The sequence below is a fragment of the Dermacentor silvarum genome, chromosome 7, assembly GCF_013339745.2.
Source record: "Dermacentor silvarum isolate Dsil-2018 chromosome 7, BIME_Dsil_1.4, whole genome shotgun sequence".
NCBI lineage: Eukaryota > Metazoa > Arthropoda > Arachnida > Ixodida > Ixodidae > Dermacentor > Dermacentor silvarum.
Window position 1 is genome coordinate 54,335,891 of NC_051160.1, and position 17,244 is coordinate 54,353,134.

Consider the following 17,244-nt stretch of genomic DNA (forward strand, 5'->3'; position numbering starts at 1 on the left):
TCACAACCCACTTCAGTGGTTCTTGAGTGTTAATCTTTTTTTCGCTGACTCATTGTCATTTTTGCTGACTCATGCCCATGATTATGACTTCTACCATCATCCTTTAGTGTTTCCTTCACTTAGTACTCACGTCCGAACCCATTTTAGTGGCTTTTGAGTGTTAATCTTTTTTCACCGAGTCATTGACATTTTTTCTACATCATGCTCATGACTATGACTTCTACCGCCAACCTTTAGTGTTTCGTTCACTTAGTAGCCACGTCAGAACCCATTTCAGTGGCTTTTGAGTGTTCATCTTTTTTCGCTGAGTCATTGTCATTTATGAATAATCCAATTTGGTACTTACCAATGTTACCGTGCCAATTTTGGTACTTACCAAGTTAACGAAACCACCATGAGAGCACCAAGACGTAGGCGGCTGTTTCATGACCTACATGGCACGCATGTCATGACATGTCATTTATGTTCGTCTATACTCTTGTCATAGTATGCCAATTTCGGTACATACCAAGTTAACGAGACGACCATGAGAGCACAAAGACATAGGTGGCTAGATAGATAGATAGATAGATAGATAGATAGATTGATACATTCAAAGTAGCAAATGTTCATCAAGAAATGCTTCGCATTTAATATTTGGCTCGTAAAACCAATTCCTTCAAGTGCGCCGAACCTCAACAAAATTGGTGCAGTGGTTGCGGAGAAAACGATATGTCCGCTGCGTTCTTATGTGTGAAATGCAAAGTATTTCTTTTAAATGCGAAGCATTTTTGAATGTCATGACATGCGTGTCATGTAGGTCATGAAACAGCCGTCTACGTCTTGGTGCTCTCATGGTGGCTTCGTTAACTTGGTAAGTGCCAAAATTGGCACAGTATGACAGGAGTGTATGATGATTGATGAACATAAGTGATAGGTCATGGGATAAATGTCATAACATGTGTGTTATGTAGGTCACGACAACGACTCAGCGAAAAAATATTAACACTCAAAAGCCACTGAAATGGGTTCTGACGGGGGTACTATGTGAAGTAAACACTAAAGTATTGTGGTAGAAGTATCCATGAGCATGACTTAGCAAAAATCACAATGACTCCGCGAAAAAAACATTAATAGTGAAAAACCTCTGGAGTCTGTTAAGACGTGGGCACTAAACGAAGGAAACACTAAATGATTGTGGTAGAAGTCATAGTCATAACCATGACTCAGTAAAAATGAGAATGACTCAGCGGAAAAAGATAAACACTCAAAAAGCAATGGAATGCGTTCGTATGTGGTATTGAGTGAAGGAAAAGGCTAAAGATTGACGGTCGAAGTCATAGTCATCAGCATGACTAAGGTCTCTTAGGTGTGGCTAAAGGGACTCCTGAGGACTCATGACATGAATGTCATGACATGCGTGTCATGTAGGTCATGAAAGAGCCGCCTGCGTCTTGGTGCTGTCATGGTCGTTTCGCATAACATCGATTCCCACAGGACGTGGAATCTTCTGGCTTTTAGGGGCGAAGCTTCTTAAGGTGTGGGTCTGTCCCTCCTCTGTAGTATGTAGTAGTAGTCGTCGTCGTCGTAGAAGGTAGTCACGTCTACTCTTATGAAAAAAAAAAACTCCGGAAGTTGTGTCCCTAGCGCGGAATCGAACCAGGGACCCCTCGAATCCGAACGCGCGGCGCTAACCACTACGCCACGAAGCTTTCTTTTTTCCAACTTGGCCACAAGCCTGAATAGGAATTTGGCAGATCACACTCGTTTTATATGTGCTAATGCATCCCACATTGATATCTTCATCACAGTCAGTCGTTTTGCACACATCACGTCTTTCACAACTATTTCCACAATATATTCACGCACAGATCGGCCTTTGACATCACACAGTATATATATATATATATATATATATATATATATATATATATATATATATATATGCTAACAGACTACGCCAACTGTGTGCCGCCCGAGTAAAAGGATAACGTCCGATTTTGCCTCCCCGTAAGTAAGATCACACAAAACAAAAACGTCCTTGCAAGTAGCTTGTAAGCGTTTCCACAACAATGTCAATATAAGTTTTAACAAACAAGATACACCCGGCTGATGTTCCCACCACATGGCTCACGCATACATTGTGCCATGAAGAAAATTGTGTTGCCAATCTGTGGGACACCTCCTCTCTGCTAACCTTAGTCTCCTGGACCGCAAGCAGGTCAAAGTCTGTTTCTTGCATCGTGTGTTTGACCTGATATTGCCTGCTACTATCCCTCAAACCCCGTACATTGAGCTTACTGACGCGTAATGGTGAAGGTGTACTAATCATACTGATTGTAAGCGCGAACCAAAAGTACAACGCTTACCGTGGCTCTACCCTGCAGTGGGAAGTTGGGTATTTATTGTCATCGTGGTGCGTGTATCCATGTGCGCTTCGTGGCGTAGTTGGAAGACTACGCCACGAAGCGCACATGGATACACGCACCACGATGACAATAAATACCCAACATTAACGAAAGACTGCGCGTTTCTAACGCGTTTGTGCTAGCGCGTTACGGCCCGTGTAAGAAGCTGGTGTGAGACGCTGTGGCATCTCCGCCTTACCCCCGTATTCATAAACGCTCCTAGACTTGAACTTGACTTGCCACCGCCTTGGGCAGCACGTTCGAAACGCGTTGAAGGCGGTGGCAAGTCAAGTTCAAGTCGAGAAGCGTTTATGAATACGGGGGTTATACTCTCTCAGCAGTCATGTGATGGCGTCGGCAAACGCGGTGCACGTTCCGGCATGTGTAAACGGCTGCGTAAGACGCTGTGGCCTCTCCCCCTTACTAGAGAGTACTGCACGTTTCTAACGCGTTTGTGCTAGCGTCCCCTTAAGCGGGAGATGGTGCAATTATAATGAAGGGCGCTGTTATAAAATAGGAATGACGTCACATATGGCGCGTGTCATTGGTGGAAGTCAATCGTTTGATTTAGTGCGGCGAGACTGGGCGAATTACACGGAAGATTCACGGTTTACCGATGATTCCCTCCGGAGCTTCGCCCACTCATCATCATTCACCCCGTGGATATGCGGTGTTTTTTGGAAGCGTTGGCATTGTACAATACATTGAAACATTGCACAGTGATTAGGAAAAGGTTTAAACCACATAAGATTTTTTAACACGAAAGTGTTTTATGCCGGGGTCCACCAAGACTTCACTGACGTATTTCCGTCACGGAAATACGTCATAGAACATAATACAAAGAAAGAAACCAGAAGAAAAAGTTCCACAAACATGCAAAATTTGGAAATCGAACCCACGACCTCTCGGTCCGCGACGATTGATCGCCGAGCGTTTAACCCATTGCGCCACAAACGCATTTGCAGAGAGCTACACAGACGCGCCTTATATATCTAACACTCCTCCGTGTACCCGCGCTCTTGCTCGGAGCGGTGCCGCCGCCTACGAGCAGAAAAGAGAAGTACTGCATTATGACACTAACGCGCACCGACAGTGAACGCTTCGGTGGTCTCAGCACTACGATGCCTCGATGCCAGCATTCGAAGGGACGCTGGCATCAAGAAGCACTACCAACGCCACTTAGGTGGCGTTCACCGTACTCAGCACAGCGGAGCGTGGCCTCCGCAATTGGCTCTGAAAATGTTTCTGAAGTTGATCGCGGAGGCTGCAATTACGACGCGCTGTACGCGCTGATTTGACTCGGTGACGATTCAGTTACGTGCTTTGTCTTGCGCGTTGTATTAGTGTGTCAGTTACGTGCTTCGTCTTTCGCGTTGTGCTAGCGTGTGCAGCGTAGTGCAGCTTCCATATGCACGACGGTTGCTCATGGTCATCGACGTTGGTAGTCGTGATGGAGGAGACGTGCCGCCAGGCGTCAGCGTGGGTGCATCAACGCCTAAGGGCGCTTTAGCCACAAAACACCAATAGACATTATATATCAATGTGCAATAAACATTACACTACTTCTGTGAAGACACGTTTCACTTTCGTGTTCTATACCGATTCCTATATAAGAGGGATCAACCACATTTTTTTTTTGTATTAGCTTACCCAGACCAGTTACCATAGTATTCAGAAAACATCAAACATTCACAATATTGCAGCAGTTATGTGACATGCAGATAGCTAATTGTAACAAAGGTAAAATTGCTTGCTTTACCAACACCTTTTCAGATATGTGATTTTAGCATGCATAATCAAGAATAGCATTCAAACAAGCATACACTTCCATGCAGCTACATTATCCACTTTTTTTTTTTAGTTATCTGCCTCCGTGCTGTGAAGGAGGCCGTAACAGTTGTTAGCTAGTTGTGTTTTACAGCAGGTCACTTGAATGCTAAACGTCCAGTTAGGTATTGTACTGATACTGAGCATGATATCAACTGGCGTGCCTAACCACAAACAATAACCTTAGGCAAGGTACTGTTGCCAAGGGTGGCACGGGCTTCATTTACATTTACAGTGGGCGAGGCGAAAGCAGCAGCGGTACAATGCCCACGCGATGCTTCTTTATTATGGAGCTTTCTGCCATCTATAGTGTATTCTTCGGCGCACTAGTTGGACAGCGTTGCGTCCCGGGATGCGTCAACAGCTATAAATATACACGTGGATCCCCTTAACAGCCACTATAGAATACACTATAGATGGCAGAAAGCTCCACAATAGAGAAGCATCGCGTGGGCATTGTACCGCTGCTGCTTTCGCCTCGCCCACTGTAAATTTAAATGAAGCCCGTGCCACCCTTGGCAACAGTACCTTGCCTAAGGTTGTCACTTTTGCGCCATTAAACCTGAATTAACTAACTAACCTTAGCAGCGTACAGTCTGCCCTTCCTGTTTTTTTCTGCCTTTACCTGGTTGACGAATCCTTGACAAGGCCAGCTTCGTGACGTCATCAGCGGTGGATATAAAGGGCTCCCGGCAGCAATGCAGCTTCAGGAGACAAAGCGACAGCAGCAGCGGCAAAATGCTCACGCAATACTTCTTTATTGTGAAGGTACGCTACTTTCGCAACGCCTATTGTACCCGTTAAGATAACGATTAGTTTCTGCTGTTTACTTGCCTACGTACCATTGTTTCTGTATATGTGCCCGTTTATGGTCAACTCGTGTACTGCGTGAGTTGTTTGTGCTTGAGCGGAGGCGTAGCGGTAAACCTCGACCCCAGGGGATCCAAGGGTAGATCAGGTGGAAATGGTTGCTCTAGCTCAAGATTGCCTGCGTCTATTTATTATGAGACAAAAGCTGTGAAGTCAGCCTGAATCAGTGTTATGACCTGGTACCCTGGGTTGTCGGAAGGGGAATGGTGTATGGTGTGAATGCAGGCGGTTGCGAGAATGACTTGGCATCATCGGATGGCGAACTTTCAGTTGCTGCTTTGTTTTCGCAAATACTCGCTGGTCAAAATAACCTAACCCAGGACATTGCTGAACTTCGTTCTTCTGTCAGTTTGGGATTCGAAGCTGTCGAGTCATGTCTCTCTGCTCTTGAGTCATCTAGCACTAAGTATATCTAAAAAAACGCAGGCAGCGCGCACTAGTGTTGCAAGGCTGGAGTAAACAGCAGAGCTGGTGATCGACCTAGCTTTTCTTGCAGGTTTTACTAGGCTTGCCTAAGTTTTGCTCGGAAATGCTAAGTACTTCTAGGCACGGTATTCCAAATTGGCTCACCGCCGACGTGCAGATTCTCGCTTGGCCGCGCGATGGGCTTCAAGACGAGCGGCTTCCTCTTCGGGTGTGCGGATCTTCTTTGGCCGTCCCATGTCAAAGCTACATGTACTCGCCACAGATTCAACGAGAGTTCTGGTGCCGTCTCGGCGGTTCCTAGCTTTATCTCCCCGGTGACGACACGGCCAAGCTGCGCCTCCACACTTGCCGGGGCATGGCAGGCCGAAAGCTGCCGAGCCGCCGCCAGATGTGCCTGCTGCAGTCACGGGCACCGCCCTCTAATAGAAAGATGTCACAGAATTGGTAGACGTTATACAGGAAGTTTCAGGCGCAAGTTGGAATCAGCTAGCGCAATACAGGGGTAATTGAAGATCAGAGGGAGAGGCCTTCGTCCTGCAGTGGACATAAATATAGGCTACTGCCTGTATGATGATACAGGCAGTAGCAACCCTATTACTTTGAATCTTCTTGATTTCCGCGAGAAAGCTCCTATTCTTCAAAACACATTTAAGCTGAAGGGCTCGGGTCTACTCATATCTGAAGACTTTTCAGATAACGTACGATCTTTTAGACGAAAGTTATGGGAGGCAATAGGAATTTTCACGTACAGTGCTTCGTCTGTGCGCAGAATATAAGACCACGTGTTTATCGATAACGTGCGCCACAACTGGGATGAGCGTACTAACACGATTGTGAAGTGTCATAGTCCTGACAGCAGGACGTCTCCTTCAGCTACGATTTCTAACCCTCGATGACGTCCCCATGGCTTCCCTGACAACCACCTCCGTATTTTAAATATTCTTGCACGAAGTTTGGTCAGCAAATTCCCTGACTACTTGTCATCAACTTTGTCCTACTTCCACACATCACTGGAATCGCGCAAACGTGGTTAAGTTAGTATATTTGCAAGGCTGAAGTATCGCTACTAGGTTTCATTGTTATAAGAACCGACTGAACTGAGGGTAGAGGCGGTGACGTTGCTTTGTATTTGCGCTTTCACTTGAAGTTCTGTCTACTAGATGTCCCATCTCAGACTCGTTTCGGTGTGAAGTTTATTTTGAGTGGATGACTTTTATTGGTGGTGTCTATTACCGGCTACTTAGCTTGTCTGCGGACCCTTTGGTCTTCTTAAATGGATTCATGCAAGAAAGTGGGCCACATGCCCTAAATCTAACACGTTGGGGCAACTTTAGTGCTCCCGATATACACTGACCGTCGTTATCATTGGTAGGCCATGATTCTCGATTGCACAGAGAATGATAAAACTTTTCATTGACCTCCGCTTGAAAGCAAATAGTTAGTGATATCGCAAGAGATATAGTGATTTTAGATCTGAGGAGGTAGTCTGTAAGAGTTCACCTAGAGGACTGTCCATTTCGGCTGCCGCTGATTGGCTGCAGCTGCACGAGCGAGAAGGAGACTGACTGGGGGCACCTGTCTTCTCCTCACTCGTGCAGATGCAGCCAATCAGCGACAGCCGAAATGGACAGTTCACTAGGTGGGGTCTCACAGAATACCTCCCCCCCCCCCTAATATTTTTAGCCCTCGGGTCTGTGATTATGGTTGGGAATGTATTCTTTTTGATGCTATATCCAATCGTATGGGGGCTTTTGCATCCCTTTCTTGTCCTGTACCAAAAGCTCGATATGTTTAGACTATTTTTGCAATATAAGCGATGCTGATGATGTTGGTACATTTGATGCACTTAGCGCTTCTTTGAGTCAATATGAAGTGATTTGTCTTTCCGATGACGTCCATGCTTTGACCGAATTTTTCAGTGATCTTGTCAAAATGTGCAATATGCGCTCTGTCCTGTTAAAAGAAAGACAAATCTACAGCGGCCATGAATTACTCAGGAAGTTTTACGTTTTTCGTGCCGAGTTGGTCGCTTGCGGCGTGCTAAACGTGTTCGTGATACTGTTCGTACAGCTCAGTTTCTTGCTCTAAAGTAACTGCTTCGAAACTTTTAAGTAAGCTTCTAAGTAAAACTAACGCAGCACATGATTTTTATTTCCAAGTCACACTTCCGGATTTGCTGAAACATAATCCACCAAGGTTCTGGAGTGCTGTGCTGCCTAAAGAATCTACCAATGATTACTATGCAATAAATAACATAGTTACACACCATACTTGCATTATTGCTATGCATTTAACACTTACTTTTAATCTGTTTTACACCTGATAAGTTCGTAGTTCTTCCTTTTACTCAACAGAAACAAAGTTCTAATAAAGTTAATGTTGTTTGAAACCAGGCTTTGTAAAATTTGATTTTTAATCTAGATTCCACAATGAAAGGTAATCTCTACAATATAGACAATGCATTACTCACTAAATGGTCATAATGGACTAGTCGTTATTAAAGTAATACATTCTAGACATTTATTTCAACGTTTGCCGTCCATTCAGCCTGGAAATCAGCTAAAACTCTTTCACTGCACAAATCCGGGAACAAACTGTCTTTATTGAATTATACACCCCTCTCTCTTGCATCTGATTTATGTAAAATACTAGAACGCATAATATACAAACATGTGATCGAGTTTCTAGAGACAAATATATGTTATCTGATGATCAACATGGCTTACGCGATTTTAGCACCATTACCTAACTTAAGGAACTCACTCATGATATCATCCAGGCTCTAGACATAGATGATCAAAATGACTCGATATTTATAGATTTACTGAAAGCATTTGACACTCTTACACACTCTATAAACTGCTGAAACAGCTGTACATTATACTCGACAGCCATGCATTAGTTAACTGGATTGCTTGTTCTCTCGCTAATCGGTCTCAATACGTACTCTTCAAATAGTTCCAATCCTCTGTTCCCAGTCTAACATCTGGCATGCCTCAAGGTCCGCCCGTTTCCATTTATATATATATATATATATATATATATGATATATGATATATATAAAATGCGCATGTACACTGATGATCCTGTTCTGTGCCATACGATTAAAACTCCAAATGGTACCGACATGCTTAACAATTCATTTGCATCGTTTCACTCTTGGTGTGACACTTGGCAGATGCAAATTAACTTCCGAAAAAAACTGTTTCTATCTCATTTCTTTCGCTCTTTTCTATCTTCTTTCACCTGTTTTTTTACTGGTTTTCCTATCGAAAAAGTGTCGCAGTATAAATACCCTGGTCTTATATTCTCGAAACATTTGTCTTAGTCTCATCACATTGAACAGATGTGCAACCACGCTCTGGGAAAGCTTGAATTCTGGGCTTTCGCTGGCCAAAACCACGATTTGATTATGAGGGAGGCCGTAGTGAAGGACTCCGGATTAATTTTACTACCAGAGAATCTTTACCGTACCTCGAATGATCGGGACACAGGCATTTTTGAATTTCGCCTCCATCGAAATGCGTTCGCCGTGGCCGGGATTGTGTTGTCGATATCAGATTTCTTGGCTGGGTTCAATAAAGGCCACATAACAAATATGATATCGGCAACATTAGGTCTTTTCAAAAGAAGGCTGTACGCTTCATTTAGAGTCGATACGACTGGTATTTTTTACCTAGTTTTCATCTTCACACTCTGCAGCTTGCTACTATTTCTTCCTGTCGTCACGCCGAATCCTTGAAGCTTTTTTCATGTTCGGACTCTCCACGAGTTTCTCTACTTAGCAGCCACATCCCACCCACTAGATCTACATCCACCAGACACCACCATGAATTGAACACATCTTCTTTTCATCACCGCCTCAATGCGTTTAAATACAGCTTTATAGCGAAGCTTTTAGCCTCTAGTTTTAGCCCTATAAAAGTTTTGTACCATTGCCCTGTTACGGAGAGTAAGTATGCTGAAAAACGTCACTAAGTAGAGAAAATAAACCTCAAACATGAAGGCGGAACCCTCTAAGTTTTACAATTTATATGTTGTTGGCAACAGCCTTTACCTTATATATCCTTTTTTTTTCCTACAGGCTAAGCTCAACATAGCAATAACATACCTAAAGTAATTAGATGCACGGCGTCCGAGGAAAAAAAACCAACGGCACGATTTTTTTTCCTGTGATGCTGTGCATCTAATTCAGTTGAAGTAGCATGCACTAACCAGCCCAACAACAAGTCATAGTGTTACCACGCTATCTTCCGATGTGTCATCATCATCCGCCTATTATGTCCACTGCAGGACGAATGCTTCTCCCTGCGATCTCCAGTTACCCCCCGTTGCGCTAGCGGATTCAAATTTCTACCTGCTAATTTCCTAAATTCATCACCCCACCTAGTTTTCTGCCGTCCTCAACTGCGCTTCCCTTCACTTCGCACCCATTCTGTAAATCTAATAGTCCATCGGTTATCTACCCTACGCCTTACATGGCCTACCCAACTCCATTTTTTTCTTAATGTCAATTAGAATATCGGCTATCCCCGTTTTCTCAATTATCCACACCGCACTCTTTATGTTTCTTAACGTTACGCCAAGATATTTCGTTCCATCACTGGCTTTTTGTGCAGTCCTTAAGTCGCTCTCAAGCTTCTTTCTTAGCTTCCAAGTTTCTGCCCCATATGTTAGCACCGGTAGAATGCAGTGATTGTACACTTTTCTTTTCAACGGCAGTGGTAAGCTCCCAGTTAGGATTTGGCAATGCCTGCCGTTTGCACTGTAACCCAATTTTATTCTTCTGTAAATTTCTGTCTCTTGAACAGGGTCCCCTGTGAGTAATCGACCTAGATAAACGTACTCTTTACAGACTCTAGAGGCTGACTGGTGATTATGAATTCTTGTCCTCTTGCCAGGTTATTGAACATTGTCTTTGTCTTCTGCATATTAATCTTCCACCCCACTCTTCTACTCTCTCGGTTGAGGTCCTCAATCATTTGTTGTAATTCATCCCCATTGTTGCTGAATAGGACAATGTCATCTGCAAACGGAAGGTTGCTGAGATGTTCGCCATTGATCCTCACTCCTAAGGCTTCCCAGTCTAAGAGCTTGAATACTTCTACTAAGCATGCAGTGAATAGCATTGGAGAAATTATGTCTCCTTTCCTGAGCTCTTTCTTGATCGGTAACTTTCTACTTTTCTTGTGGAGAATCAAGGTAGCTCTGGAATCTTTGTAGATATTTTCCAAGATATTCAGCTATGCTTCCTGTACTCCTTGATTACGCAGTGCCTCTGTGACTGCTGGTAGCTCCACTAAATCGAATGCCTTTTCATATTCTTCCGACATAATCTTCCGACTTTCGAAATTTACGTCGTGTATTTTCCGACTTTTACTTCAGTATACCGGAAAGCCCGCAAATAAGTTCCGGGGAATCCCGCAGGTGGGGAAATGTTCATGAAAGGAAAACAATGTCATTAACTATAATGTAGCATGAAGCTACATAGGAAACGCATGCGGCCTTCTGCTGAGATTTCACGCGAGAAAGCTCCCCACAAAGTTGTGCCGGCAGGCTTCCCCAATTTCTAAGTGCGCGTGCGCCCTGATAGACCACAGGCCCGGAATATCCCAGTGTTACGTCGACAACTTACAAAGCGAGATCACAAATGCAACGGTGTGGTTCGCCTTAAGCTCTACAGCACCATCACAGTATGGCCAAGTGCGGTTTCAGAAGGCCGGCTGCTCTTCTACAGCCGGCAGTCCTCCACTGCTCTAGGGCGGCGGATTCCGGATTTGCTCGCCATGGCACATCTCGCTGCACAGGCAATGCAAGAGGGCGTTGGTAGCCTGCGGTTAACTTTCCGGGTGCCATGTGAAGAAACAGTTTCCTCTCTCTGCCCCCTAAGTGCTGCCACGGGCATCCGACTCCGGACAGACAGCATTAGCCGGGGAGCCATCCAAAGCCACCCGCATATTGGCCGTAGCACACACTGTGAAGGAATAGAACGCTATCATCCAGAGGACGCTGCTCTACCCTGGCTGGATTACACGTACACGCAATGGAGCTCACGGTTTAGGCACCTCTGGACCATAAACATATGCCTGACTCTTCCCAGGACCAGCTTACGAGACAGGACTACCCCGTTGCGGCTTCCAACTAGCAGGGAGCGCGCAACCGACCCCCAGACCTAACAGCACGGCCATGAAACTCTCTAACAAGAAACGCCACGCTATACCGAGGCCTCTAAAGCAGTTGCATTACAGGGTCCTACCAAGATGGTACGGTGACCGCCCCGGCAGGCATTGGTCACGAGTTTCAATTCATCCACGAAGCAGGACGAATTTTCCGCAACTGCGAAGCTTGTTCAGAGAAATGCGTATGGCTTTCCTTTGTAGCTTCATCATAAATACGGTATAGAGGAAAAAAGTTGTCACAGTTTCAACTGAAAGGCGAAGCATCAATGGCGATAGCAAATTTGTAGAGAGCTATACGGAGTAATGATAGCAGCTTTATCAGCTGTATAAACTTGGACATATGCAGCAGCACCGGCAACGCGCAGAACTGTTGTCGACGCCGTCGGCGTTTTGCCCGCGTTCGCACAAAATGCGTGCGGCGTTGGTGACTGTTGCCGGAGTCTCTGATATAAATAGGCACTTGGTGCCGCAGCTAAACGTCGCTTCTCTTCCCTCCCCCTCCCCCCCCCCCGGCCTTTCGTGCGTCGGAAGAAGGCGCGTTTGCTCTACCACAGCCTCCTTAGGAGGCTATGGCTCTACATATATGGTGATTGTAAAGGAGGAAAGAGACGCCTACTTCTGCAGCCCTTAAGGGAGCACGGCGCAGAACGCGCGTTTGTTCTCCGCCGTGGGTTCACTCCCCGTGAAAGCGCGCGTCCCTCGCGCCCTTTCACTCGCACATACAGCGTTCGGCGGAGCGCGGCGACGATTTCATCTCCATTGACGTCATACAGAACCTCACGGCGACGGCGACGGCGACGCCGACGGCAGAAATCTGCTTTGGAGTGTCCATATAATTGCTATCGCAATAAAACGTTTTATTGCGATAGCAATTATATGGACACTCAAAAGCAGATTTCTGCCGTCGGCGTCGCCGTCGCCGTCGGCGTCGCCGTCGCCGTCGCCGTGAGGTTCCGTATGACGTCAATGGAGATGAAATCGTGGCCGCGCGCCGCCGAACGCTGTAGGTGCGAGTGAAAGGGCGCGAGGGACGCGCTCTTTCACGGGGAGTGAACGCACGGCGGAGAACAAACGCGCGTTCTGCGCCGTGCTTCCTTAAGGGCTGCAGAAGTAGGCGTCTCTTTCCTCCTTTACAATCACCATATATGTAGAGCAAACGCGCCTTCTTCCGATGCGCGAGAGGCCGTGGGGGAGGGGGGGAAGGGGGAGGGAAGGGAGGCGACGTTTAGCTGCGGCACCGAGTGCCTATTTATATCAGAGGCTCCGGCAACAGTCACCAACGCCGCACGCATTTTGAGCGAACGCGGGCAAAATGCCGACGGCGTCGACAACAGTTCGGCGCGTTGCCGGTGCTGCTGCATGTCCAAGTTTATACAGCTGATAAAGCTAATATCATTACTCCGTATATCTCTCTACAAATTTGCTATCGCAATTGATGCTTCACCTTTCAGGTGAAACTGCGACAACTTTTTTTGTGAACATTCCTTTTATTTGCGGAATTCTGCAGAACTAATTCGTCATACGCAGTGTCCCCGTGTGTTGAGCTGTTCGCCCTCGTGCTGCACTCTGTAACCTCTAAGTCACCTCAGATGGTAGAGCGACCGCATGGTCCCGGGTTCCAATAACCTAACAGGATGAATGTTTTGCTCTACTGCGAAGTTATTTACGAGAAACTCATATCAGTTTCCTTTCTAGCTTCCTGGTACATTTGGGTGGACTTAAATTTTTGATTGCATGCTGGAAATTTATGAGCACTGTTATCTCCGCTCACGAAGAAAAAAAACGTTTTCCACCCACCAAAATTTTCCGCAGGCGGTAGAAGCTTGCATCGGGTAACGTGCGCATTGGTAGAAAAGTTTTGCTGAACTTTCCTCGAAGACGGGCATTTGCTTGATAATGCAGTACAATTATGCTGTTTCAATACAGGAATCCGTAGATTTACCTAGACATTAATTAAAAATGCTTTTATTGAATGCTTAGATGTTCCTTCACGCATGGAGGCTTCCAGAAATGCACTGTGTGCGTAAACCCCTCTCTCTCCGTCTACTTTTGCAATGATGTGCGCATTAAGAAGTGCATTATTCATTGAGGCCACCAGTACTGTAATGTGGTGTTAAAACGCCTATATTACTGACTCTGTGCTGTATAGACGCCGCAGTTATCTTATCCCTCGTGAATAGGCGATGTGCAAAAGTAAGAACAAAAAGCAAATTATTGTTTACTTTTTACTGCAAAGCATTGTTCGAGACTTCAGTAATGCATTGTTTGTAAGTGACATCAGAAAGGATAATATTTGACTTTGCGCCGAAATGATAATAGTCTCATACCGGCACAATTTTCTCGTAATACTAAGGGAGTGGCCCCGTGTCGCGCTGATTGTTCTTGAAGCTACCTTAGTGCACATAATATATATATATATATATATATATATATATATATATCATAAGAAGCCAACAAACAACGACACCAAGGACAACATAGGAGAAATTCTAACGGTTTGTGAGTGGTGGCGCTGGCTAACACTCCCAGAGTTCTAGTTGTACGACATAAATACCCCAGAAAGTGCACGGGAAAACGGCGCCGCCTGTAGCTCAATGGTGAGAGCATGGGACGCGTAATGCGAAGACGTGGGTTCGTTCCCCACCTGTGGCTGTTTGTTTTTGTTATTATTTTCATTAATTTATCATTTATTTAATTCAATTAGTAAGTAAAAGTGATTTCCCCTATGTTGTCCTTGGTGTCATTGTTTGTTGGCTTCTCATGATGGACAAATAAAGTTTATTCCTATCCTATCCTCATGATATGATTAATAAAAATCGAGAACCTCGGTTCCATTTCTTCTCATTTAAATAAATACTGCCGAAATCGTGCTAAAGGGTACATATTGATGAAGTATATAGCATATCGTTTCTCATTGATAATTAGTGTATTTTTATCCTATAAATGTTTCGTGCACTTGTCATCAGGCCTTGCGTACAAATTCTTGGAAGCTGCTCGACTGCCTGTATTAGAATGACCGCCATTTCAAATAGCATCCGATCTTACTACTAGACAGATCTTCCACAGACCTCAGGACTTCATCAGAATGTTTTTATGTTGTGTTTTATTATTTTTTATAAATACGTGTGCGTGGCTGCTGCATCATTTTTTCTTCCCGATACTGCATATAATGCGGAATAACATTCTTGTGTGACTTTTATTGCACCGTCCCGATAGCCGATGACTTGCTTGTTTGTTTTTGAAAGCATACAAGTTGCAGCAATGCCTACCTTTTGTTCTGATTTTATGGTTTCGGAGCCCTTTGCTCGTGGCTCATTATTTCATTTGTTATAACATCACATATATTAAACGGGATAATAAGTTTCGAAATTTCACGCAATTTGACCTTAATTCTTGGATTCACGGCGTCGATATGCGGTCATTTTATCCTGAAGTTTCTTGTGGTATAGCGCATCATTCCCATGTTTTCCCCTGTTTTGCAAAAATCCGAGGACACCTAAGCACATATTCTTATGAGTTGTGAATGCGAAAGCATTATTGTCCAATTGAACGCCGCCGAGCTGTCTTCCGAGTATCGCGCTGCGAGTAATCTTTTCCAGTTTTACGCTAAGGGCCCCGTATCGCTAAAAATCTGGCATCGGCGTCGGTGTCGGCGTCGCCGTAAGCATCGGCGTCTGGCGGAAATAATTATGCCGAACCACATTCTCCTGAACCACCCCGACCGGGCGGGTCCCTTGCGTGGCGCAAGGCGTTAGTGAACAAAAATTGAATTTCTCAAGTTAAAATTCCTCAGAAAAAATAATAAAGTGGGACTCAACAGCAACCATAGACGGGATAGCGTTGGATTGTATTTTGAATATACGTGAGAAAATCCTGATAAGCACCCAGGGATCTTTGAATGCTATCGCGTTCCACTCTTAAAGGCGAAGCTAAAGCGTCCTCCAATTCTAATGTTGTTTCGCTGCACTTGTGTTGTAGGCAACATTGAGGTGAATGTTGAAAACCGAGCCTTTCTAAATTTTGATCGGGCCCCATGTCGCAGAAAATAAGGTGTCGGTGTCGGCGTCAAAGGCGTCCAATAACGCTATCGCGTCCCACTCTTAAAGGCGAAGCTTAAGCGTATATACTCAAAGTTTTTGTTGTGGGGTATGTTATCAAGTTTTGCGAATAAATTGGTGCGTGTTATATTTCTTTGTTTCACATTTTCTACGTTAGCTTGTTGCCTGTAGACCTGAATCATTTGAACGATATTGCTGAGAAATCAGGCATGCCGTATACCACCGACGTCCTGCTCGACGAGAGACCATGGAAGCAGCAGCAGCTAAGCCCACTGGGGGTGAGAGAGAGACAGAGATACGGACCGCGCGACGGCTTCCAAGAGCGAGACGGAGACACCCGCACGCGCGCGTCACGCGACTGCCTCAAACCCGTCTCCGTCTCGCCCAGACGCGTCGCGTCGCCGTATCGGCTCCGTCGAGGCGCGCTGGTGACGTGGTGTCGCGGTGACGCCCTCTCTCCTCACGCAACACCTGGCGCGCCAGCGGAGCAACAGGTGTTCCTATCCGCCAGCTCTGCTCCATCGAGGCGCGCTTGTCACGTGGCGTCGAGGCCAATGGGAATTTAGGTGCCGTTTCGCTGCTACAGACGCCAGCTTTTTCACTCAGTTGGCCATTTCATGCTTTCGTCTCAACGCCTCTCAATTCAGATGTGGGCTCCGAGATGATGTTCAATGTTTTTTGTGTTGTTACCTCTATGCTCTAGGAAACCCACAGTTGTAAATCCTCGTATGCATTTTCGAGCGTTAGCCTGAATTCGCCATTTGTTTGCCTGACTGCTACTAGACTGGCCTACACATTTTAATACTGCACCTCGTCATTTATATAGATTTGGGACCACCATGGGTCTTACTTACATTTGATCACTACCCTATATCCTACGAAATACCTCTACCTACTGAAAATGCTAGCGTTGGCCCACCGTTTGTACTTTATTTTGCTTTTTGTTCCTTGGTATGCGGCTTTTCCATGTCCACTTTCCCATGCGGAGTTTTGCGACAAATTTATAGATTGTTGCATTTGCTTATTGGTCGCGAACGTTTCCAGCATAACATCTTCGCTGCCAATAAAGTCCATGCCCTACTGATTTCCCAGTTTTAGTTATCCATATTATCTTTTCACCCCCTTCGCACTGAAGTCACCCGCAACATGACTATCATCATGAAACTTGTCTACTGGACGTTGGTGAATACGCCTCTGCTTCCTTTAATTTATATATTCTATTTAGTAGGGGCGTGAGATATTTCATGCTTTCAAATAACGAACGGTCTTTCGTCCTATTCAATTCAGTCTTCGCATCGAATAGTCACTGATTGTAAATACTAATTGAAGTGTGTAAAGCTATGTTGGACGTACGCGCGAACGATTCAATTTTCTGCCCTAACGATAAGGCGGAATGGCGGATATTTCAGGAGAATGCGCTTCCGCAACCACGTTCCGCAAAGGTTCGTACTGCATTCAGAATACCGTGGGTAAAATACGTACAGCGCTGCTCATCCT

At 45.2% G+C, this 17,244-nt stretch overlaps 1 protein-coding gene across 1 annotated transcript in view; it reads left to right on the forward strand.

Annotated features, from left to right (window-relative positions):
- The first annotated feature begins 4,828 nt into the window (after window positions 1–4,828).
- LOC125946751 (uncharacterized) overlaps window positions 4,829–17,244 on the forward strand; it is a 51,262-nt gene continuing 38,846 nt past the window's right edge. Inside the window, exon 1 of the mRNA XM_049670705.1 lies at window positions 4,829–4,982. Within this exon, the coding sequence (XP_049526662.1) occupies window positions 4,953–4,982 (30 nt within the window). The 5' untranslated portion in view covers window positions 4,829–4,952. The remainder of the gene's footprint in view (window positions 4,983–17,244) is intronic.